The sequence below is a fragment of the Dunckerocampus dactyliophorus genome, chromosome 11 (assembly GCF_027744805.1).
Source record: "Dunckerocampus dactyliophorus isolate RoL2022-P2 chromosome 11, RoL_Ddac_1.1, whole genome shotgun sequence".
NCBI classification, from domain to species: Eukaryota; Metazoa; Chordata; class Actinopteri; order Syngnathiformes; family Syngnathidae; genus Dunckerocampus; species Dunckerocampus dactyliophorus.
In genome coordinates, this window is record NC_072829.1 from 4,575,133 (window position 1) to 4,599,991 (window position 24,859).

The following is a 24,859-nucleotide window of genomic DNA, read 5'->3' on the forward strand; positions in this document are numbered from 1 at the left end:
ATGTAGTCCACCCTCGCAGTCTCCTGCTGGCTCTTTTCCCTGACAAACACCTGCCCCAAGAGGCAATTTAAACGGGATCGTGCCACAGCATCCCATTCTCAAAGTAAATCTAACGTCTGAGCCTCATCCTTTACCGCTAATTACAGCTTGGCCGACGGAAGCTTGACCCTTCCCAGGGGGCGTCCAGTCACTCTGGCCTTAAAATACGAGGAAAAAGACGAGCCAAGGCCACTTCCTGCTCTGATAAGTCTCACACGGCGTCTTTGATTCCAATCCAAGAGCATCTATCTTGGGACTTTCTCTTTCCACATTGCAGCTGAAGCTGCAGCGCAGAAGTTCACCAGGCTCCATCCTCCCCGGGGATCAGCAGCAAATCGAGTTTGTGGCTTGTAGCGTATCCCGGAGCGCATTCGGCTACAAGGTGTCCGTGATTGAATGGTTAGGCAGGACATTACTGGAATGAGATTTGGGATCAGCTGATCCAGCAGCCACCACCCGGACAAGAGGCCGCGTGGCAAGCTGATCTGCCGGCTTTGCTGGGATTCCGCATCCGAGGCGCAGGATGGACTGGCTGTGCGTGTCACATGAGACCTAATTCCCACAAATCCAGGCTGGCATGAAGGGTGAAAGTTTAACTTACTCAAAAGTTTTTAAAAAAACTGAATTGTCTTTCTCAGGGCTTTGAATCCCTAGTCTGAAGGACGAGGGCTGTCCTACCCAGTCAGACTAGAGTTGTCCCTCCTAGTCATTGAGCATGAACTTATGAAGCCTGCCAGGATGAGAGGTGGAGGTTGTGGCGTGAACAAAACACTACATCAGAAGGTAGCCTACAGCCACAGCTGAAATGCCATTATTTTTTGACCTGTGACATTTTTTTTCATAGGCCTATGAGGCACGAATTCTGCCTAACAACAAGTGGTGACACAATCAAGGCTGCCATGCAAGGGGAAAATGTAACTTTGTTTTTAGAAGAGAGAAAAAATGATCATTTGGATTTTTTTGTTTTGCGTATTCAGACGAAAAGGACAATTTCATTTTTACTGCTTCATATTACTATTGCAAATCATTTTGATGAAAACACAACAACAACACAACAAGTAAAAGTCCATCTTGTGGAGTTAACGACAAAATAACTACATCAGGAGGTTGCCTACAGCCACAGCTGTTAATGCCAATGTTTTTTTGACAAAGCGCTCGGCGGCTGTGTTTTGGAGACCACACATTTGGTGATTAATTACAGAATTCACGGTATGCCAATTTTTTCATTGGCCTTTGAGGCAGAAATTCTGCCTAGCAACAAACAACTACCGTTGAAAATAATTGTTACTGCTGCATATTACTATTGCAAATCATTTTGATTAAAAATTGCATGAGAGCAACTCAACAAGCAAAAGTCCTCCTAGTGGAGTTAACAAGCTGGTTATGCCAATGTTTTTTTAACCTATACTTTTTTTCATAGGCCTAGGAAGAAGAAATTCTGCCAAGAAACAACTGGTCACACAAACCAGCTTTTTTGTCTTGCTTATTCTTAATCAAAGACGATAAGGACAAACTATTATTACTGTTGCATATTATTAATCACTATTACTGAATAAAACATCACATGAGAGTGACACACAAGAAAAACGTGTGGAGGTTAACAAAAAAAAAACACATCAGGAAGTTGCCTACAGCCACAGCTGTTAATGTCAATGTTTTTCGACCTATGACATTTTGTCCATATTCCTATGAGGCACAAATTATGCCTAGCAATAACTCGTCACACAGTCAAGGTTGACATGCAGGGGAAATGTAACTATGTCAAAAGTTTTCAAAGGAGAAACAAAGGTTTTCTGTTTTGCTTATTGTTAATCAAAGACTATAAGGACAAACTATGATTACTGTTGCACATTACTATTGCAAATAATTGCTATTACTGAATAAAACATCACATGAGCAAGCGATGAGCAAGAAAAACTTGTGGAGGTTAACAAAAAAATCATGAGGTTGCATACAGCCATAGCTGGTAATGCCAATGTTTTTTTATTTAGAGGCAGGTATTTACTTTGCGGTTAACTGTGGCATTTACGGAATGCCAATTTTTTTTCATTGGCTGATGAGGCACGAATTCTTCCTAGCAACAAACATAGTTGACATGCAGCGTGAAAATGTAACTTTACCGAAGAATTGGAGTTTTTTTGTTGTTCTTATTCTTTATGGAAGACTACAAGGACAAACTATTTTTACTCGTGCATGTTACTGTTGCAAGTCATCACTTTTGTTAAATGAAACATCACATGAGCGCAAACAAGAAGAAAAATTCCACACTAACAGAATAACAGAATGGAAGGTTGGAGGTGTAGGCCACTCGGCTGGTGTGCACGTTCTTAATCCTCTAATTTCGTTGTGATCCAGGCAGCGATTTCGTCGGCCAACTGAGCGATTACCAGTCTTGACTCTGAGCCTCGCCAGTCTGTCAGCGGTGTGCTCTGATTGGACCAGTTTGGCTCTCACAGGTTCATCCAGGTCGCCGGTCACGGACGCACCGAACAGACCAAACCTCCAACTGGTTAAAAGGTTACGAGGAAAAAGACTTCTACAGGTCGGGGGAGTCATGTAGAGGGTCGGTGCTCACTCTGTCTCCAGCTGTTGCATTTCACGCCTTCAGGAGCAGAACTAATGGAGTCTGTTTTACTCTGGCGCCGCCGCTCACGACTGCAGAGAACGATTAGAAAGCATTCTCTAACAAGCTGTGTTACATAACACAACTCAATGATTTTACTCAGCATTTCATCCAATTACTGGACACCCTGCCACCCTCTCAGAGACAGTTGTTATTTTTCTCATTTTAGCCACCTTAAAGTGAAACAAGGCACACATACGCCACCGTGACAGTGATCAACAGCATTATCCCTCTTTTGTCGTCAACAGACGTGTACCTGCTTGACCTTCCGGACCACCAGAGGGTGGCGGTGAAAACCGTAACCGTCGGCCAGAGCGCCGTGCTGACGTGCGCCATCACGGGCGAGCGCCGGCCGCCAATCCTGTGGAGGAGGAACCGTCAGTATCTCAACTCCCTGAACCTGGACGACATCAACGTAAGTCTGAGACACAAAGCACAGACCGCCGGACATGCTTGGGTGATACAGCAGAACCAAAATTGTACTATATATTTAATACAGACTAGAGTCCATGTGTAGAAATAACATAATACTGCAGTGACCTGATTTTAAGACGGTATTTCTTCCTTTGAAAGTACTTTGGGTTTCAAATTTTGCTACTTCACTCTATCACAGTTTTTCCCAAATACTGTAAATTAGTTAATAAATCATGGTGTTTTGTGGTTGAATACGGCCTATTATTGGTCAACAAATATGCATATTTAAGGTCATTTTTCGTATTTTTCATATATATTTTTCTTGCCAAGTAAATGAACTAAAATACAAATATGAAGCATTCAGAAGACACATTGAAAGATGTTGTCTACTATATTGTGTAATATGGGTGTAAAGGTGACTATAGGGGTGTTAGTTTATGTCTGGAGGTCTCTAATAATGTAATCTCTTAGGTGCTAGGTTGTCTCTTCTCGACCTACGAAAATATTTGATTTATACATCAGGAATCCTACTTGGCAGAAATTCGCTTATCACGGGCCTGGAACCACGATAACTGCGATAAACGAAGGATTACTGTATACCACTTCTCCCCAAGCGAGTCAGAGCTTTTTTCTTGTCACTCACACACATGTGCACACACACTAATGGCCGGGAAACAGACAGTGACCCCCGAAGAGTGTCAAGGTTGTTAGCATGTTAGCAAATGGCCATGAAGTTATGATGCTAAATTTGTAAGATAATGGTGGTCATTTATATAAACTGTTGAACAGTTCAAAAATATAGTGTTTTTTTTTACATTTTATTTATCTACCAGTTGTTACAAATATGATTAAATATGTCTTTGAAAGTACTTTTCCAAAAACAGCTTGTAAAACTACATCAGGAGGTTTCCTACAGCCACAGCTGGTAATGCTCATTTGTAATTTGCCCCCGGCGAGTATGTACTAATTAAGTAGAGGTTTTAATTGGAGCATTTATGGTATGCCGATTCTGCCTGGTAACAAGGAATTAAATTGCTGCCCTTCCAGATAGCTAAAAATGTTGTGAAGTTGTTCTAATTAGGCCTAGGAGGTCAGCGATCTTTAGAGCTTTAGCGCAGTTGGAAAAGACATTTAAAAGAAAGCGTAGTTCTTGTTTCCACTCCATCAGAGAGAGTTTCTTTCTGCTGCAAGTGGATGCTTGGCAATTGTGACTTTTAGTGCTTTGTGTTGAGACTCTGACAATAATCCAGGATGTCAGATGGTGTTCTGCGCTCAGAGAGCGCTGGGAGGGACTGAGGGGGGATTTGGGGCCTGGGAAAAGAAAATGAAGGCATGAACCAAAGGGGTTCTAAGGCGACTTCTACAACAACACTGTGGTGGACTCTGTGTGGGTATGTGTGTGTGTATCAAGGGGAGATCCTAGAAAGACGTTTCCACCGTGTGTGTGTGTGTGTGTGTGTGTGAGGGTGGACGAGGGCGACTGCTGGTGCTGCAGTGCATAATTAAGTAAACACTGTCGCAGCAGATAAAGGGAGACACAGCCAATGTAACATTAAATGTTGATGACCCTTAAAATGAGAAGCGAGGCGCCCAGCTGTCCCCTGTCTTCCTCTACGCCGTCCTCTGACTGGAAAGCACGTCTGGATGAGGCCTCGCTCACATTTAAATCCTTGATTGTCCCTCCTCTCTCTCTCTCTCTCATACATTGGAAGTGTGCTGGTGGGTAAAAATATGTTTGCGAGGAGGCTCCAGACGTCAGGTCAGATTATTTCTTCACACTTTGGCAGGACGAACGTGAGAGGAGAAAAACAAAAAGGAAGGGTTTCGTAAGGTTGTCGCTGATTTTAAAAGTAGGTTTTGTTTCCCAGCTTCTCTTTGTGTCTAAAAGTCAGCCAGAAAATGAGAGTACAGTAATTCTCCGCCACTTTGTACTTTGAATTCCATGGCGTCACTCGATCGCGGTTCTTCACAAATCTATCAATTAATAACTTAAGCACATTCTCATTTATTTTTTGCCTAAATGAAGCATTTTCAAGCATAAAAATGGCTAAATGAACTAAAATACAAATATAAGGCATTCAGAAGACACATTCAAAGATTGTGATATGTTGTACTCTACACTGGTTACTGGGTGTCAGTAATGTTACATTGATGAGCCCCTGCCAGACGTACTGTCCAGAAACCGGATGTAAAAAAAGAACAACAACAAGGAACTCTACCACTGCTAACATGTTTGATTCTATATTATGTCTTATTTATGTCTTATATGTCTTATTTTCTCTTATACTGTATTGGGTAATACAAGTGTAAAGGTGACATTCCATGCACATAGAGCTAGATTCTGCAACCGAGGATCGGATTTCGGCTGCCACGCTGCTAAAAGAGCACTGCATCTGACCCCTAGGGGTGATCCCATTGGAGTGAAGTCCCGTGTTGTCTCTTTGGACAGTGCACGGCTGGACCCCATAGGCAACCAGGCGCTAACCATTGAGCCCCACCCCCAGGCCTGACTCCAGAGAGAGATCCCTGGTGACTTGTGTCCAGGCAAGGGAAAACTAGGCCCAGTGTTTTGTCCCCTCACTAGGGTCACGAGCCACTCTTTGTCTCGTCCCTCTCCTTGGACCTGGTTGTCATGAGTGACCCTACAAAGGACATCGATTCCCTGACAACTTAACTCCTATGATCACTTGAACACGCAAACTCCTAAGGTGGTACCTGAAACAGGAGATTGACTGGTGCGGCGTCTACAGTGATGCGGACTCTGCATCGGTCCATCGTGGTGAAGAGGGAACCAAAGACAAATCTAGTTCCTACCATCATGGTCATGAGCTTTGGGTAGTGACCGAAAGGACAAGATCGCGGGTGCAAGCGGCTGAAATGAGTTTCCTCCATAGGGTGGCTGGGTTCTCCTAGAAATAGGGTGAGAAGCTCTGTCATCCGGGACGAGCTCGGAGTAAAGCCGCTGCTCCTCCACATTGAGAGAAGCAATCATGAAAATAAACGAATGCTGTCTGCATCTGTCGTCGTCCTCATTCTAAATTCCTCCACTGATTCTGTCTAATTCCTGTAGGGTGATTTGTAATTATTCGCATCTGCACGGGTGGTTCTGTCAGCCCTCCAGCCACGCAGAATGTGCCAATGTTAGAACCGTCGTCAACATTTAGCAGTAGTGAACGGCGCTCTAATCCCGCTGTGTGCACCCGTGTACTGGGAGTTCATCTTAGCCTCTCGACATTTTGACGAAAGCGGCTTACAGCGTAATTCCAATGAGTTGACGGCTGTTGCCTGGCTGTTGCATCATCAGTCAAAACTGTCAGCTTGACAGAGCTCCTTGATTGGTTGTTGGTGTTACTAAACGGGTCTGATTGTGCAGGATGGGGATGCAGACTTTTAGTAGTAGTTTGGATGGGAGGAACTGAGTCTCCCAACCTTAAGGTCGCAGTTTCCACCACCGTCCTCCTGTGACATGTCCAAGCATCTTTGGGCAACATACTGAACACCCAGTTGTTCTTGATGCTGCGTTATCACTTGGTAAATGTGGTAACAGTGTCAAAGCGTGTGAGGCAGTAGAAAAGCGCTGTACAAGTGAAAGACCATATATTTTGTCTGTAGAACCTGAAGACAGGACTTATATGCGTTGTTAATCCGTGAATAATGAGAAAATGAAGGCATCAATAGGAGCATTGGACTTTTTGCTATAAAATTCCCGGTTCCAGGGTATTGTCAGCGGTTTAGCAGTAAAACAATAACAGGATGTGATTATTCTTCAAATCTCTGCCTGAGGCTTTGATCGGTGAGCTTCACGTCCTGTGCAGTTTGTTGCTCTCTTCCTGCTCTATTTCACAGGCTAACAAACTCAATCTTTCTCTTTTACCCGACTGTCAAAGTGTTTTTTGTCAGACAAGCTCAACACACCCCGATGATACATTCCGATCAGGAAATGCCGAATATTTACCACGTATGTCATTAGACGTCAGTGCAGTGAAGATACTCTTTATTTTCCAAGCTTTTACGCTACAGTTCTCAACGTTTGACCTCTGTTTCCCCCCTCTGACAGATCCCGCCTCAGGTAGGAAGTTTATTGTGCTTCACATTCGTCTCCCCGTTGCGCCGCTCTCTCTCTTTCTCGCTCTCTCTTACACACACAAAGCTGCAAAGTCATTGTGTCTGCGCATGCATGCTTGTTGTTGTTGCATGAAAACACAAAAAATGTGTCACCATTGTTGCTTTTTTTAAGATTAGAATAAACAGGAACATGCAAGTCATTGTATTCTCAGGACATGGAATCGATTCAGGTTGTCTGAGAAGACAAGACAAGACCCGAGCAAGCTTCATCAGTTCATGTTCAAAGACTATATAGGACAGCTCTACTCTGAGGGGATGGTGCGCGTGATCCAAGTATCTATTCAAACAAGAACGGTTTCAATCTTTTGTGGTGCAAAACAACATTCATTAAGTTACAATGGAGTGTTAACATTCCCTTCCTCAGACAGCCACTTTGGTTCCAGGTATGTCCATGATCATTGTTACAACGGAATAGAATGCTAACACGAGTGATTGCACTCAAATGACCCCACTCCATTGTACTGTATCTTAACGACTGTCGTTTTGTACCACAAACGAGTGAAACTCAGACGAGAGCTGTCCTTTCTAGTCTTTGAGCATGAAATGAGTGAAGCCTGCTCGGATGAGAGGCGAAACTTCTAAGACAAGCTAAATTGTCCATTTGCGATCGATTTAACGGCCTGATAATCGCACTTCAATTTTCACTTTCCTTTTTTTTGACGTTATGCAATCAGAAGAGTCTACCGCACGCCTGGGAAATATAATGAAAGGAAAAAGTTAACTACAAAAACAAAAAAGACGTTCTTCCTCAGTGTTGTGACGCTCAACCGCGTATATTTTCACAGACGTATTCTTCAGTCTACGTGTTCTTTTGCCTACGTATTTCAGGTCCATACATTACCGTTTTTACAACTCAGTGGCATGCTAACGAGGGTGATTGCACTCAAATGACTGTCGTTGGCAAGCACAGGCCCCACTGCATTGTACTGTATCTTAACGACTGTCGTTTTGGACCACAAACAAGTGAAACTGTTCTTGTTTGGGGGCGTGCTGCTACCTTAGACAATAAATACTGGATTCTGCACCATTCCCTCAGACTAGAGCTGTCCTATCAAGTCTTTAATCATGAACTTCTTCTAAGACAACCTAAACAGTCCAGCTGCGATCGATTCAATGTCCTGATACTTTACTTTTCACTTACACTTTCCTTTCCTTTGACACGTCGCAAGTCTACTTCACACTTAGGAGACATAATGACGGGAAAAAGAAAATAAGCAATTTTTCCATACATTAAAAAGTGTGTGTGAGCGTAATGTCGCCAGCTGAGGTCCACTTTTGAGCTGCTTGATTCAGGGGTGACCCTCCTCTGACGGCTATATTAATTACAGCCTCCTGGGGGCCATGGCCTATTTGTAAATCCACCTCCACCTGCCCTTGTCTACCTACACAACCCCCCACCGCCACCCCCCAACACTACCACAGTGTACGCTTTGTCAGCAAAGAGCCGGGCACCGCCGATAGCCATGGCTATCGTCCCCTCGACAGCCCGGTTCCATCGCTCTGGCTTTCATTCGTCTGGCCTGTTCATTTTTCATTTCAGAAGGTGACACGGTGTATGCTTGTGGGACTCGAGGGGCCAAAACGTGCCATCGATTTGCTTTCATACTCGCAGGCTAGATGAGCGCACTTAGTGAAGAAGTGATAAACACAGTGGATGCTTGTTACACACAACCTTGCTTGTCATTCCGAGAATTGTTTTTGACCTAAATTGCCTAAAAAAAACTCATACCCAAAGTCAACGTGAAGCTGTCATTTAGCTATTTGGAGTAAGGGCATGGTTTGGGGCTCTTTTGAAAGCTAACAAGCTGAATTTTATCCTCCAAAATGAGAATACGTCTAAGTGCTACTGGCATTTTGGAACATTAATTTGAATACGATGAGAAGAAGGATTTTTTGTAAGTTCACTCGAAATGTGCCTTAAAAATAACTAGTTTGGTGGTATGAACTGGAAAACACTATGGGCTTGAGTGCTTACCTAATCCCATTTCAAATGTGACGATGATACTACAAAAATGGAGTATTTTACTCAGGTTTTTCTACAGTGAAGATCAGGCGTTCCAAATGTGTGCAAATGTGTTTGGAGACCCTTTTCAAAGTAGTTAGTAGCTCCATGCAAACAGCTCCTTGGCTTCTTGACCCTGTGTCTTGTCTTTCTAGACAGTTTTTGCAAAAAAAAACAGAAAAAATCATCAAAGACACACACGGGAAATATTATCATTTGTCCAGGTCATTATATTCTTGCGGCATTGAATCGATCGCAACTGGACTGTTCAGGTTGTCTTAGAAGACGTTTTGCCTCTCATCCTAGCAGGCTTCGCCAGTTCATGCTCAATGAACATGAACAAACATGAACGACATCAAAGGCACACGTTGATGCAGGAGTTCCCTGCCGTCATGGCAAAAGCTCACCGATCAACCAGCATATCTGAGTTTTCACAAAGTCATTGGCTATATTTTATCAGTTACATCTCAGCGAAATAAGCTTTCAACACCCCTTGGTACACAAATGTCACAGTGGAGGAAGGCCCATGGGCGATCGGTCGGAATGTTAAGGGTTAGGGTGGTGTAGAGATGATCCATCCATCCATCCATCCATCCATTTTTTTATGCTGCTTATCCTCACTAGGGTCGCCGGTATGCTGGTGCCTATCTCAGCTGACTTTGGGCGAGAGGCGGGGTACACCCTGTACTGGTTGCAGGACACATATAGACAAACAACCATTCACACTCACATTCATACCTATGGACAATTTAGAGTCGCCAATTAAGGAGAGCATGCAAACTCCACAGAGAGATGCCCAACGGAGATTCGAAACCAGATCTTCCCGATCTCCTGACTGTGTGGCCAACATTCTAACCACTAGGCCCGCAAAGAGATGAGTTATAAGTTATTTAACGAGGAGCGACAAAGAGACAAAAGGGCGGGGACAGAATTGCATGTCCCTAAAAGCCAAAGGTCGCAGCTGAATGATGTGTGTATGAATGTTTAATGCGCAGCACCAATTCGACGGCAACACGTTTTTGCCTCCTGGCTTCCATCAGACGAATAGACGCAGGAAGAAGCCGTCATGATGGATGGTCTCAGCGTGTCACTTCTGCTCCTTTGACACGTTATGTCGTGATTGTTCAAATGTTTCTTTTCCTATTAAATCGGCAGTGAGGCTGCCGTGGTAAAAAAATAAATTATACTGTATATATATATTTTTTGGGGGGCGGGGGGGTCTTACCGTTATCTATTATGTATTATTCTATTATGTATTATATATATATATACCGATAACACAGATTACATAGATTAAGTGTACATTTTTTAATAAGAAACATTAAAAAAACATTTATTCAACCCAATTAAAGCGACTGTGTTTGTTTTACCAGAACTTTAACAAAATGCTGGTATCCACCACTCACATTTTGTATTTTAGAATGTAATTATTTCTAGTGTTCTCACATTTTTAACTTAAAACCTGAATGAAAAGCAGACGCCTCGTGGTCATGGGGGTGTCCCTGGTGCCCCCGCGCACCACGTTGGTGACTGCTGGTTTATATGATATGAAAGGGGAACCATGAAATTTTGATAAAAACATATTTGACTTACTTTTTCAAAATCGCTGGTGAAACTTAGAAAATCAGTCGCCTTCTTTAAGAAGACTTTGGATGCAATAGCATGCAGCAGGACGCCAGACAGTCGGCAAACCCGGTTTTCTCCACCGACGACGACATCCGGCCATCCAGTCCCACTAATCCAACCACTGTTTGGACTATCACGGGCGCGTTTCCCGCGTTTTGGCTAATTAGCCGCCGCCCGACCGACGATCACATCGCGAGCCGAGAAAACTCACCACACCCTGCCAGGTGCCCGCCCCCCAAATGCTGCACCAAACTAAAGTATTTTCAGGCGTGTTTTGCAGGGTGCAAAACTGATATCACTTTCACAACGACAGGAAGTCCCACGCGGAAGGCATGCTTGCTTTGGCTTTGTGAAGGCAACGTGGGCGGGAGATGGTCGCTATAGGCTGACTGCGGCAAGAATCCGAGGAGCGGATTAGCGTTTAAAAGCAAGTATCGGCATATACCGAGCAGCCAGTGTGCCGGTAGAGAGGTCAGGAGAACTGGAGTATAGAACAGGAATGAGCCACAGAGGTCTCTGGCAAACCTTTTACACTTTTCAAATGCAGAGGCACTGGCTTTTCAGGTGACTGATAAGGTATTTTTGTGTGCTCCAATGGGTTTTCTTCCCCTCATCGCGGAGCACTTGGTACAACTAGCATGGGAAATGTCATCCTCAGAAAGTGAGGTGTTTGTTTACAAGTGAGCTCAGGAGAAGTTACGACAGGTCGCTAACGTCACAGGCGGGAGAAAAAAGGAGTGCTTGATTTGCTTAACCCGCAGAGTATGGGTAATCTCGCCTCATTGGAATGTTTTTTTTAACTTATCAGTTATCGTAGCTATTTTTAGTGTTATTTATCGGTATGACGTCATAATTCCCTCATATTGACCCGATAATTATCGGTCTGTTAATTATTGTGCAGCCTTTGGACTTAGGCCATATTCACATGAATACGGATATTTTCAAAAATGCACATCTGCCCCTCTCCGGTTTCAAAATGTACGTTTTAAAACGCATGCCAAAGTAAGGGGGCGCTGCAGCCATGGTCTGTTAAGGCAAACGCAATCACAAGCTTCTTGCCATGCTAACATTCCCACGCCGTTCTTCCAAAATAACGACAAGCTGTCCCACCAGCTAGAGGTCCGACTGGGTCTTGTCCCACATTGCCATCGTTGGCAAGGGTGTTGGAGGCGTTGAGCGAGCAAAACAGCAGCAGCGTCCTCCGAAGCACACAATGGCGCCTTTGTTTGTCAATGTAAAGCGAAAGTAGGCGTATGTTTACTCTTACACACACAAAAAGTCATTTCCGCATGCTTGAAAGCAGCAACGTAATGTTGGCCATTGCATACATTAAATTATACCCAAAAGCTCAGTTTTTAAGGACAAAAACCTCCGTATGCGTGTGGATTAGAGGCCGAAACACATCGAAAAATATGCACCTTCAAAATATCCGGGCCTTAGTATAGTAGTTTCAAAAACGGGTAGAATTTATTTGTGTGTTTTATAGTTAGAATCAGACCATCAATTTTTACTGGGGGGAAAAAAAAATCAGTGTTCAATCGCTGCGTCAAGCTGTGTGAAATACTTCCAGAGCCTGAACAGCAGCTTTATAATAAATCACTATACTGCAGAGGTCCCCAACGTTCATGACTATTAGAGCCACTTTGGAGAGGTGCGCTACTTGTGTTGCGTTTATATGACTGGCAACGTTGAAGTTGGACTATATTTGCAAAGTATGTGAGAAAAGTGCAGCATGAAAAACTAATACGGAAACTGTCAACTCTCCCTTTTCTCAAAAGCAAACACTGCCTTTTGAATATCATGAATAATTCTCAAGATTCTCTTTCAAGAGATTGCCATGCGGTTGGAACAAATGTTCCTCTTTTCCGGGCGACCTCCGCGCGTGCCGCTCGCCGCCAACGAGCTCATTAACTTGGTAGGGGTGTGTGTGTGTGTGTGTGTGTGTGTGTGTGTGTGTGTGGGTGTGTGTGTGTGTGTGGGTGTGTGTGTGTGGGGGGGGGCTCTGTGTTAGCGCCGCAAATATTTGTTCTTCCGTTAGCATCTTTTTCCACGTCGGCCAGCAGCGTTGTTTACGTGTTTGCTGTCTGACAATGGCAGCATGAATTAATCATGGCTTGGGCCACACGCTCCAGTCACGGGCCGCCTAATAGGCCACGTGAGATTTAGCGTGTGTTTGTATGCATGTTAACCAGCGTTAGGATGGTAATGATGCAATAGAGCATCAGCTTTGATTGACACCACAAAACAAAGAGTGTGTCATGTCTAGCCAAGAGATGCGCGATATTGGCTTTCCTACCGATATCCTCTATGCAATGAGCTCTCAGTCATGCTTACGGACAGAAAAACTCATTTTTGAGAAATGGTATGGTGTGAAATGGTATTTTTACACGTTCAGTAGCAATATGCGGATCGATAGTGAAATATCCACACCTTTGATACAAGATTTTGAGGCTCTAAAATTGATTCTCAAATCAAAATATCGGTGTTTTTGGTACTTCAGTCATTTGACGTAATGTATATCGGGGTCCACAACCACCGGGCCTCATTCGGCCCCGTGCGGGGCCACGGAAAAGTTGTGTTTCAACTCATGTTTCATTTCCCCTGGCATTTTTTCAAATATAAATTTGCAAATAACTACATCAAATTTGATGTAAGTGGATATAAATTTTGGAAATATGAGCCGTTATTTTATTGAAAAAATAATATACAATTAGAAATCCCACAGTTTATGTTTGGTGCTTTTAAATTAATGTTGTTCCCGTCTTAGTTTGACACAGCACATAACAAATAAATAGCATTTGCATTTCAGGATCAGTATCCAAAAAGGTTGGGGACCACTGATGAATATCATTGACAGGAACACCGTGGAATGTAACTCAGTTATTGAGATTTTGTGAAAATGATATGCAGTTGGTAGGAAGTACTTTTTCTTCCCCCGATAATTAATAATAATTGAAACTGTCTTGTATTCTTTATGCTATGATCTGAAATACACTACTTTTAAAATTTACCAGACACATTAGGAGTATTTGACCAGTCCAGGGTATACCCTGCCTCGCGCTCAAAGTCAGTTGGGATAGGCTCCAACACACCCCCGCGACCCTAATTAGGATAATTATGGACGGATGGATCTGTATCGGTTCAGTTTCGCCGATACCAGCCTGATTCAGTATCAGTAAAACAAAACAAAATCAGTGTTATCGCACTTGACTAACTCCAACCGGAGGACATCAAACCAAACGCCTTCCTCACTCACGGGTCGACTAAAATATCAGCATCATAGTAACACATGTGGAACACACAATGTTACTGCACCACATGGACTATGTAGCTATTGGGATAAGCGTTTACACACTGATTTACATGCAAAAAAATAACATTTGATATGGCTTTATAGCCCGCAACGCATGCTGGGTAACTTCCTGTTGGGGAGGTATGCGCATGGGCTTCCCAGCATGAATACATTTGTGTAAAGTAGTATTATTTGGCATGTATATTAGTGTGTAAGTGATTGTTTACACACTAATAACTAGACTTTGATGGCCGTCGACTCCACAGCGTGTCCTCCCTGGAAGGACGTCGGGTGTTTCATTAGCCATGGCCATGGAACATGGAAATGAAAATGTCTTCATTCTCGAACTCCAAAAGCCAGCAGCTTTTAACCGACTCTGTTTCTCTGTCTGGATCAGGACTTTGGCGACGACGGCTCATTGTACTTCACCAAGGTGACCACCGCCCACATGGGCAATTACACCTGCCACGCTGACGGCTACGACGCGCTCTTTCAGACCCACACTCTACAAGTCGACGGTAAGACGCTGCTCTCGCTTGGTCTACGACATTAATTCCATTATTTAATTTGTTCCGGAGCCGTTGAATCACTTCCTTGTTACTGCATATGTAGCAGATGGTCAATTTCTAATAATTCTTGCCAACTTAAAGACGGATTGACTTGTTGGAGAGACAAATGAGCTCTGCTGATCACGGTAGTCTCGACATTTATCACACATTTTACAACACGAGGAGAGATCTCTCCAATGGGAATCCCAAACATCTGTTGTTGTAAATCCTGCTCCATTTTTGTCAGCACCAAAAAGAAGCTTTACTGTTGGCAGAATGTTCTTTTGGATAAGAGAACACGCCTGACATACAATGTGTATTGTTTTTAATGACCAATGGGGGGTAATCACCTTTTGTCAACTTGACGCCCAACTTGACTTTGACTACAATTCATTCTGATTGGACGAACTAAACATATTTCAAAGTATTGGATTGTTTGTGCTCGTGGTAGACTATCAATAAACAAGCGTCAATTTCAAATGTCTCAATTTAACCCGACTAGCCTCGCGTTCCCCCATTTTGCAAAATGAGAGTTGAGCGCTAAAAGCCGAGACTGTGTACTCCAGGGGCGTCACATAGTGCGGCCCGGGTACGTTTTTTATTGGCCCACAGCACATTCTAAAAATATAATTTAACAAGAAAAAAAAGCAACCACTGAAAAATCAGCAGTAGCTTTACTAGAATGAAGTCAAAATATTAAGAGAAAAAGTTGTAATCTAATGAGAAAAAGTCAGAATTTTATTTTTGGTCATTTTATGAGAACCAAGCAAAACTAAATAAAGTTGATATTACTGGAAAATTTGGTTGGGGAAAAAGTTATAATATTATGGGAATAAGGTGCAAATATTATGGGAATAAAGTCATAACATGAAGAGAAGAGATTTTACAAGAAGAGAGCTGAAATGGGAAAATGGAAAATACTTTTTTTATTGCAGAAATGGAAAAAAGAGCTGTCATTTTATGAGAATAAAGTCAAAATATCAAGAGAAAAAAGTTGTATTGTAATGAAAAAAAAAAGTTTTTGGAGAATAAACTAACTAATTATGAGGAAAAATAATGTAATTTTAGTAGTTTAAATATTAAAGAAAAACTATGTTTTTTTTTAGTCCTAATATTATGAGAAAGGAAAAAATGAAAATGAAGTTCTAATTTTTGTAAAATTAGGCTGGGGAAAAAGTCATAATATTATGGGAATAAAGTCATAATATTAGAAGTATAAATATAAATAAAATATTTACCAATGTTATTTAAGAAGAAAGTTGAAATAATTGGATTTTTTTTTAGAAACAACAGCAAAAATGGGTAAAAAAAAAAAAGAGCAAAGACCAAAGTTCATACTAATAGATGATGAGATGCAGTTTTTTCTTGAATTAAAAAAATGGCCCTTGCATGCTTTCAATTTTCAATTCACAAGAAGAAAGTTGAAATAGAAAATTAAAAAAAGCACAACAGTATCAATGGAAAAAGCAGTTGTAATTTTACAAAATAAAATCAAAATATTAAGATAAAAAATTCGTACTTTTACAAGAATAATTATATTATTAATTATAATTAATTAATTAATTATAATAATTATATTATGAGGAAAATTAATCATTTTAGTAGCTCAGAGTTGTAATGTTAAAGAAAAAATGTTTGCTTTTTTTAAAGTTGTAATATTATCAGAAACAAACAAAACATTTTGAGGGGAAAATTAGGTTGGGGAAAAGTTATAACATCATGGAAGTTGTCTTTTAAATGTACTCGATGTCCACAGTTGACTCTTAAGGTGTCAGGGTGGGAGGTTTAACAACACTGGCTGGCACTATTTGCACACGTATCGCACGCTTAAGGACGATTTGGACCTTTTAATGTAACGTACGGCCAATTTAAAGAGCCGCTATTATGGGAAAGTGACTTTTTAGTAATATAGGTCCAACAGATACTGGTCAGAATGCCTCCGGGATGTCCAACCGGTAGGAGGCCTCGGGGAAGACCCAGGACACATTGGAGAGACCATGTCTCTCAACAGGCCTGGAAATGCCGTAGGAACTGCCGGGAGGAGCCTGGGAGAGGGAAGTCTTGGCTTCCATGCTTAGACTGCTGCCCCCATGACCTGACTTCGGATAAGCAGAAGAGGATGGATGGATGGATGGATGGATGGATGGATGGATGGATGGATGGAGGGATGGATGGATGGATGGATGGATGGATGGATGGATGGCTGGCTGGCTGGCTGGATGGATGGATGGATGGATGGATGGATGGATGGATGGATGGATGGATGGATGGATGGATGGATGGATGGATGGATGGATGGATGGACGGAGGTCCATAGATGGAGGTCCTGTTTATGAGCACCAAACGTGAGCAGAGTCTATCATCTCCCTTTGAGAGAAGAGACACTCAGTTGCTCACTTTTAAAATTGCATTTCCTTTCTCATGGACATGATAAATTGCTAAATGACTCTGATCCTTGCGTACGCCCACCGGTTTGCTACAGGCTTCAGGCTTCGCTACACATCTTAAAATGCAACTCGGAGCTCACTCAGCTGTTCAGTTAGTTTTTCTTCAGCTAACCTTGTTAAAATGTGTATTGTTAGCACTGTAGCTCACACAGCTATGCTAGTGTTTGCTGACAAAAAATATCACAATATGAGACGTCTAAAAGGTTGGGTCCAAGACTTTACTTCAGAAGTTGGAAGCAATTTTATTGTTTGCTTCAAGTCAGCAACGAGGGCTGTAGGTGGAACAAACATGCTGACGATAACGGCAACAACAGTTTAAATGCAAAGGACAGAGGGGCATCACAAAGTTACACAATCGATTTTTGAAATCAATCGCGTTGAAAGTGTTGCTTGGAAACTCCCTCGCATCCTTTACATTGTACAAACATCAGCTCTCTGCCAGCCAAACCAAAAACTATCCTCCGCCTCAAGTGCATCTCTTCTTCCGATTAAAAGTCAATTCCGTCGGTGATGAACAGCATCGCCAATCCACTCACTCATCGGCCCGTTTCCTAATTGAGTTTTAGAAAATGGCAGTCGCCTCCGCTGCGTGATAGCAGCTCCTCCAGGGACCGGGGCCTCGACGAGGAACGCCGAATCCATAGTCTGCGCTGAAAAGGTCCGCTTCGCAATCAATTACGAGCGGGAGAGTCGCCGCTCTCTCAGGCTTTCACTCCTTTTCATAAACAGAACAATTGGCGTAATAAGGCTGGCGGTCCCCCCATAGCGTGTCAATTAACCTCCTGCTTTAAATGATGTCTGTCAAACACATGAAGACGTTTTTCCCCCTCCTTTCCAGCTCATTAAGACGGGAAATAGGTACTCCACACGAGACGGATGACCTTTACTTTCGCCATAAAGCTTTCATTTCATAAGTTATCCCCATTAGCGAAGGTGCGATAGGGAAGTCTTCAACAGGAGATGATCTTCACTAAAGCCCGTTTCCACAAAGTACAGTAGTCCAGTTTTGGTTGACCACGGTATGGTCAAATGGTGCCTTTTTTCCCTCATACTTTTATTTGATTCATTACAATTAGGTGTGTTTCTACGGTAGCTCCAAACTACTGCTGTTGGGAATTATGCACGGCATAAACGGAATCCAATCACGGATCTGGTATCCCTTGAAAGCGGGAACCGCAATGTTATGTTACATAATTGTACAATCTGGGGGTGGGAATCCCAGTAAAGCCAAGACACTCGCAACCTTTCCATTTCAATCATAAGACCGCTACACTGCTTTATTATTACTGTTGCTGTCAGAGGATCAACAAGCTGGCCGTTACGTCTACTACAGTGTTAAAGAGTTTTGTGATTTCCGACCATCTGTGAACGTGACATGTGCCCAGATATTTGGGTGTGCTGATGTTGTTTTGGCGTGGTTCGGTCAACAGTATCCTGTTGTTTTTGCAATAAAGGGATTGTTAATCGATGTCATCCTTACAATGTTCGTTACAATACATGTTTCAATTACTGGTGTAATATTAAAGTATTCATTGTGATTAATTAATTACAGTCATATTTAGGGCGGTATTTTTTTAATCACGGTCATTTAATTTTTAATCTCTGACTTTTTGTTTCTATATGTTTTGCCTTTTTATAAAATCTGTTTTTATACGATGGGCTTCTTGGGCTAGAGTTGTTGGGGGTGGAAAACAATAGTCATTCACACCCTGAAATGGACATTGATTGGCTGTTATCGTGTTTTAGCTTGCTTAGCAACTGATAGGCTCCCATTGTAGTTGGGAGGGCAAGGTGAGGAGCGGTGAGTTGCAGAAAGGAGACATGAAAATGGAGTAATTTTCTAATTATTTGGAGAGTGACAAAAGAACACAGTAATATTCCTCTCTGGTGTATGAAACTAGAGGTCGCAGTCAGCATTTGGGACTAGTCTCAAATACAGCGGAATTAAAATGGCTACGACTGCATCTGTTCAGGTTTGTTAAAAACAATAAGTGACTTTATAAAATCACTTTATTTTGTTATATACATCAATATTTTGATAATGTAATGAATTGTAATGAAAAATCAGTCATCCCTCATTTGTAGCGGTTAATTGGATCCAGACCCAACTGCGATAAATTAATTATGATATATGATTCATTGTTAATAATGGAACATTTTTGTAGTTCGAGCATACAACACCTCTTTGACTATGTAAATAATTTTTTTTAACATTATTTTAGCCCTGTAGACATGAAATAACATGCCTATAGTCGCCTTCACCCACCTATTATTCATTGTTTCATTGTTTCACATTGTGCAACTCAACTATGGGCGCCGCACACGGGAGGCGACGTCGCCTGTGGTCCATTCATTCTCAATGGAACCTCCGCAATTGGGCGGTTAGCGCGAGTCATTGTCCAATCAAGCGGCAAGCAAAATTTGTGCATGTTAAATTTTGTGCTCGTGCTGGCTTGCGACGCAATCCCAGAAAATAGTTTTCACCGCTGCTGCCCAGATGAGGACCAATCAGTGGGAGTTTTATTGATCGACAAATAAGTGGACAGGATGCTAATCAATAGGCTCTCGCAGGTAAAACACGGAGGAAAAAATAATACTTGCCGTGTCAGATTTCCCCAAGCTATTTGACATTTCTAAAAAAGAATATAGAGATGTAAAGAAAAGAGCAGCGGCATGGGAACTTGTTGGCGCCAGAGTAAACATATCAGGTAAATTTACATTAATGTACACGGACATTTATTTTTAAGTTTATCTTCAATAGCAGCAACGTCCTGTTCTAGCAAGAGTACTCAATCAACACCGGCCGCTTTTCCTCCTCTAAACTACTTTGATACCCCCAGATTCCCTCCACATCTGACAGCCAATCAAAACCATGGGAGACTCGTACAATTCGGTGACAACCACTCGTCGCCGTGTGCAGGGTTTGCTATGCCTTGCCGATGAGTTTCGCCAATCGCGGTTGTTTGTCGTCTCCTGTGTATGATGCCCATTATGCTGCTGCAGGGACTCAAGACTCAAGCGAACCTCAAATTTATTTCTTCTAGTTTATGAAGCCAAAAATTTACCACTTCCACACAGACTGTGAGGATACATTTTTTCACTCTATCATGTCGGAAATGGCTGACTTTATGACTTCATGCAGTGTTAAGGTAATGTAATGTAAGGTAAAGCTCAACAATGTTTTGTGTCATTACTGCCGCCTAGTGACCAGAATACTCCATATCACTTGTATTTCAATGTTTTGACTAATAATAGACGATGGTCTACCACGAAATAACAATCATTTGTAAGTTAATTTCTGAAAAACACGATATAGCGAGGAAGCAACAATGGAACCGCCATATTGCGAGGGACGACTGTACTTCAAGGTGAGGACTGCACAGGTATCAAAATAAAGCTTACACACTAATACACATTTAAATACTAATTTATAAAAATCTATAACCCGCAAGGAATGCTGGGTAACTTCCTGTTGGGGAAGTGTGCTTCCCCAAATAGTATTGTTTTGCGTGTACATTAGTGTGCAAGCATTTATTTCAATACTCAAAAACATTTGTTTTTATGGTCTTTGATGGCATAATTTTGTTTGAGATGCAGACTTTGCCCTCCGCCACCTAGAAAAATATTGTTACTTGTATGCCACAAAACAGAGAATGTTGTAATAGATCAAAGTCTTGCATGTAAATATAAGTAAAGTACTGTTCCGTCTTTGTAAGCGGTTTGCCGTTTTCGATTGGCGACCGCAACGTGGGCCCATCAGCTTCTTTGGACAATGCTCATTTGCTCATTCCACGCGAGCTGCTGCAAGGCTACGATGCGGCGTACACCTCCAGTGCGACGTTTATCCGTATCGTGTCGCCCCTCTCCCAAACTATTTTGTTGCAGATGGCGAGGATGGATGTTTAATCAGCGGCAGCACAGATGTTGGCGTCATAATTGAAACTGTGAGTGATTATTACATAAATACTGCAAGCTGCAGGGTGTCTTTGTGCTGATAGTTTGGAATGTGTTAGCGTTTTCTGCCTGCAGCTCATTTTTATTGGCCATTAACATATTGTAAAAATAAACTGAAAAGAGATTCATTTTTAAATGTTACTTTAATTTCTCGCCTATAACACAAAGCTAAGATGTTTTGTTCTCATAGCTTAGCATATACTGACCTGCACTGGATTGGTTTTAATCTCAATTCTACTCCAAATTTATCATTTCATTTTTCTGTATGCGGGCCTCGGTGGAAAAAGTTTCAAGTTCATATAATTTTTATAGAAAAGTAGGCTTTATAAGCAAAGTTGGAGAAGATGCTATAACATTTTCCTTTAACAATTTTTGGCTTGTTTGAGTGTCAAGGCCTGTCGCCAGTGTGCTCCTTTCTGTTGGAATGCGCCTTTTTCTGTGAATCGGGCCCATAATATAAAAGCATGAGGTGCATGCTGTAAAAGTTCCAAGAGTTTAGCAGTAAGACACAGCAGCTTTTCTACTTTTTAAAAGGTCTTTTTTAGCACTTTTTCTACATTTCCACCTGCTCTGAATTGAAATGGGAGCCAAGTGCCATCCCATCTTGGTGGGAGGTGGTAGTGGGGAACACCGCTGAGAAGATGTTTGCATCCACATATTAGTCTCAGTGTGTAAGCACATTTAAGGTGCATGAGCGTGTGTGTGTGTGTGTGTGTGTGTGTGTGTGTGTGTGTGTGTGTGTGTGATGGGGCGCCGCCTGGTCATCTCAAACCAGCGGTTACGACCTCAGCTTTTTAGCAGCCGCCTCCAGCTCTACGTGATTGAAGTGTCTGGCTGCACTTTGTTGGAATTTCACAGTCGGAGAGCAAAACAGCCTGCTGCGTGTGTGTGTGTGTGTGTGTGTGTGTGTGTGTGTGTGTGTGTGTGTGTGTGTGGATGCAGGAAGGTGCTGCAGACGGCGGCCTTGCTGAGTGATTGACGACCGGCTGGGGATCAGCATGAGGGGGCTGTCAGCACTGTTGTGCCGCAGTCTGCCTGCAGTGGTTCTACGGACGCGCTTATATGGACCGACGGCTGTACGCGTCATCATGTAAACCAGTCAGAATGGGTGCGGCTTGTAAAAGAAAACTCTAAACATCTAATTGTGCATGAGGACCATTTTCCACTGCACGGTACCTTCTAGTTGTACTTGTTTGAGGACGCATGGCTAGAAATGATCAAATGAAACCCTTAACGCATGAGATGCACAAGATTCCAGCTGGAGACCAGCTCACACGCTGGAAGCTAGGAATTACTCATTCCCTTCGCCGCCCCGGCCAAAACCCTCCACGACCGTAAGATCTATAGGTGCATTGGGCTTGTACATGTTCCTCAGTGCCAAGAGCTCATCCAGGCTTCTCAAGGCACCCCGCAATGAGAGTGAATTTATGACGCGGCTACTGCTGCTGCTGCTGCACGGCACTCGAAAGCACTTCACACCTCCAGGCACAGATGGGGAATGCTGCTCCGCGTTCATCTGCTGATGGCCGAGTGCTATGTTCAATGTTCTGTTTGTAACGCAATCAACACTTACAAACGACTAGTATTTTTTTTGTTATTATTATGATATGTTGCACAACACACCGGTGTCACACACCTTGTTGAACCCTTAGCGCGTACAGAAATCCCTCGCCGCTTCACGCTTCGAATTTCGCGGCTTCATTCTATCATGGTTTTTCAAAAATGCGGCTGTTTTTTTTATTGGCCCGTTACAAAAGTGGAAAAGTCAGCAGTAATTTTACCTGAATAAAATATGAAAATATTAAGAGGTGTAATCAAGAATAATGTTGTAATATTAATTATGAGGAAAAATAACATCATTTTAGTAGCATAAAGTAGAAAAATGTAAGAAAAAAATATTTTTTTAAGTGGTAATATTATAAGAAATAAACAAAACAGCGAAAAAGCTTTTCGGAATTGTTGGAAAAAAACAACAGCAGAAATGGGAAAACAACTGAAGAATAAAGTCAAAATATTAAGGGAAAAAAGTTGTATTCTAAAAAAGTCAAAATTTTTCAGAAATAAAGTGAAAATATGGGGGAAAAAAATCATAATTATGAAAATAAAATTTACTAGAAGAAAGTTAAAATTTTTGGAAAATCCAAAAAAACTCCAAAAACAACCGCATAAATGGGAAAAAAAAGAGCAAACACTAATTCAATGCTTTTTCATCAATATCTCATTTTTCAGTATGTGGACCTCGCTGGAAAAAGTTTGCATGAATTAATAAATCATGCTTTTTCGTGGCTGAATATAATATTATTAGTCGAAAAAAAATATTTTTTGCCTAAGTTAAGCATTTTCAAGCATAAAGTAAAATACAAATATAAAACATTCAGAAGATGCATTCAAAGACTTTGCAATGATATGTAGTATTCTACCCTGGTCACTAGGTGTCATTAATGTAACTGTAATGCGGCCGTAACCCACGCTATTATGTCTACTGTATCGGGTAATAGGAGGTGACTCTCGGGGTGTTATTTCATGTCTACAGGGCTCTAATAATGTTAAAAAAAACTTATTTAGAAGGTCATAAACAGGTTAAATATTCAATTTCAAAATAAGGAATCCTAATTCGAAGAAATTCACTTATCACAACAATTAACTGCGATGAACAAGGCATTACTGTACTTAATGTTTGCATGTTCTCCCCGTGCGTGTGTGGCTTTTCTCCGGGTACTCCGGTTTCCTCCCACATTCCAAAAACATGCATGTTAGTTAATTGGCGACTGTGTGATGTGAATGGTTGTTTGTCTATATGTGTCTGCCATTGGCTGGCGACAAGTCCAGGGCGTACCCCGCCCGAAGTCAGCTGGGATAGGCATACACCCGCAACCCCAGTGTTGATGAGCGGCATAGAAGATGGATGGATGAATAATGTACTTATATGTTCTTTCCAAACCCATTCAAGCAATTCAGCACAAAGACGTACAAAATTCTGTGTGTGTACTGATTTTCATTGCAAACTCCCATTCATTGATATTCTTTCAACGTGCTCTGTGCTGCAAGATTAGCGAGACGTAATACCCTGTGTGTACTCAACACATAAATACATATTATTATTATTATTATTATTATATCTGTTATTGATTGATTGTGAGTACACGGTGTGTGTTAGTGATTTGCCATGGCTTCGGGGTAAAGACACGAAACTGCGGCAGCAGCGTGTGCAGAAATGTGTCAAGTCAGCTCGTGCGACGCTCTGTTTTTTGTTCCGTCTCGTCTCCTTGCTGACAAAAAAGTTACATAAAATCAATAGGAACCAAGGAAGAAATCGATGACCTCGTAATGGTTCTCTCCCTCACTTATGTTTGATTTGTATATGCCTGCCGTGGAACTTACAACGCTGCTTTTGATGCTCCTTGAAAGGTGAAAATATTATTATTGTGCATCCTTAAATCTTTAATGGTTGGGCGGTCGAACAATCCCTGTTATATAAAGGATCTTTGTTTGCATTAGGTTAATAAGTCATGTGATTGTTCTGCAGTCATTTCAAGCCAACTTTCCCACTGTTCCCCAGTTCCCCCCGTCATCCGGGTGTACCCAGAGACCCAAGCCAGGGAGCCGGGCGTCACCGCCAGCCTACGCTGCCATGCTGAGGGCATCCCCCGCCCCCAGCTGACCTGGCTGAAGAACGGAATGGACATCACACCCAAGCTGTCCAAGCAACTCACCCTGCAAGGTACGCTCTCACGCCCCCCCAGTCTTTCAAAGGACGTGACTCCACAGTTGCTTGTGGAGCTTTAAAGT

At 42.2% G+C, this 24,859-nt stretch overlaps 1 protein-coding gene across 4 annotated transcripts in view; it reads left to right on the top strand.

Annotated features, from left to right (window-relative positions):
• The window catches only part of fstl5 (follistatin-like 5), a 162,787-nt gene that overhangs the window by 101,960 nt on the left and 35,968 nt on the right, over positions 1 to 24,859 (top strand). For 3 of the 4 annotated variants that reach the window (XM_054793025.1, XM_054793022.1, XM_054793024.1), the window contains exons 7-10: positions 2,911 to 3,077; positions 7,134 to 7,145; positions 14,519 to 14,639; positions 24,630 to 24,791. In XM_054793025.1, coding sequence (XP_054649000.1) covers positions 2,911 to 3,077; positions 7,134 to 7,145; positions 14,519 to 14,639; positions 24,630 to 24,791 — 462 coding nt within the window. The remainder of the gene's footprint in view (positions 1 to 2,910; positions 3,078 to 7,133; positions 7,146 to 14,518; positions 14,640 to 24,629; positions 24,792 to 24,859) is intronic. The other variant, XM_054793023.1, reaches the window with a different exon arrangement.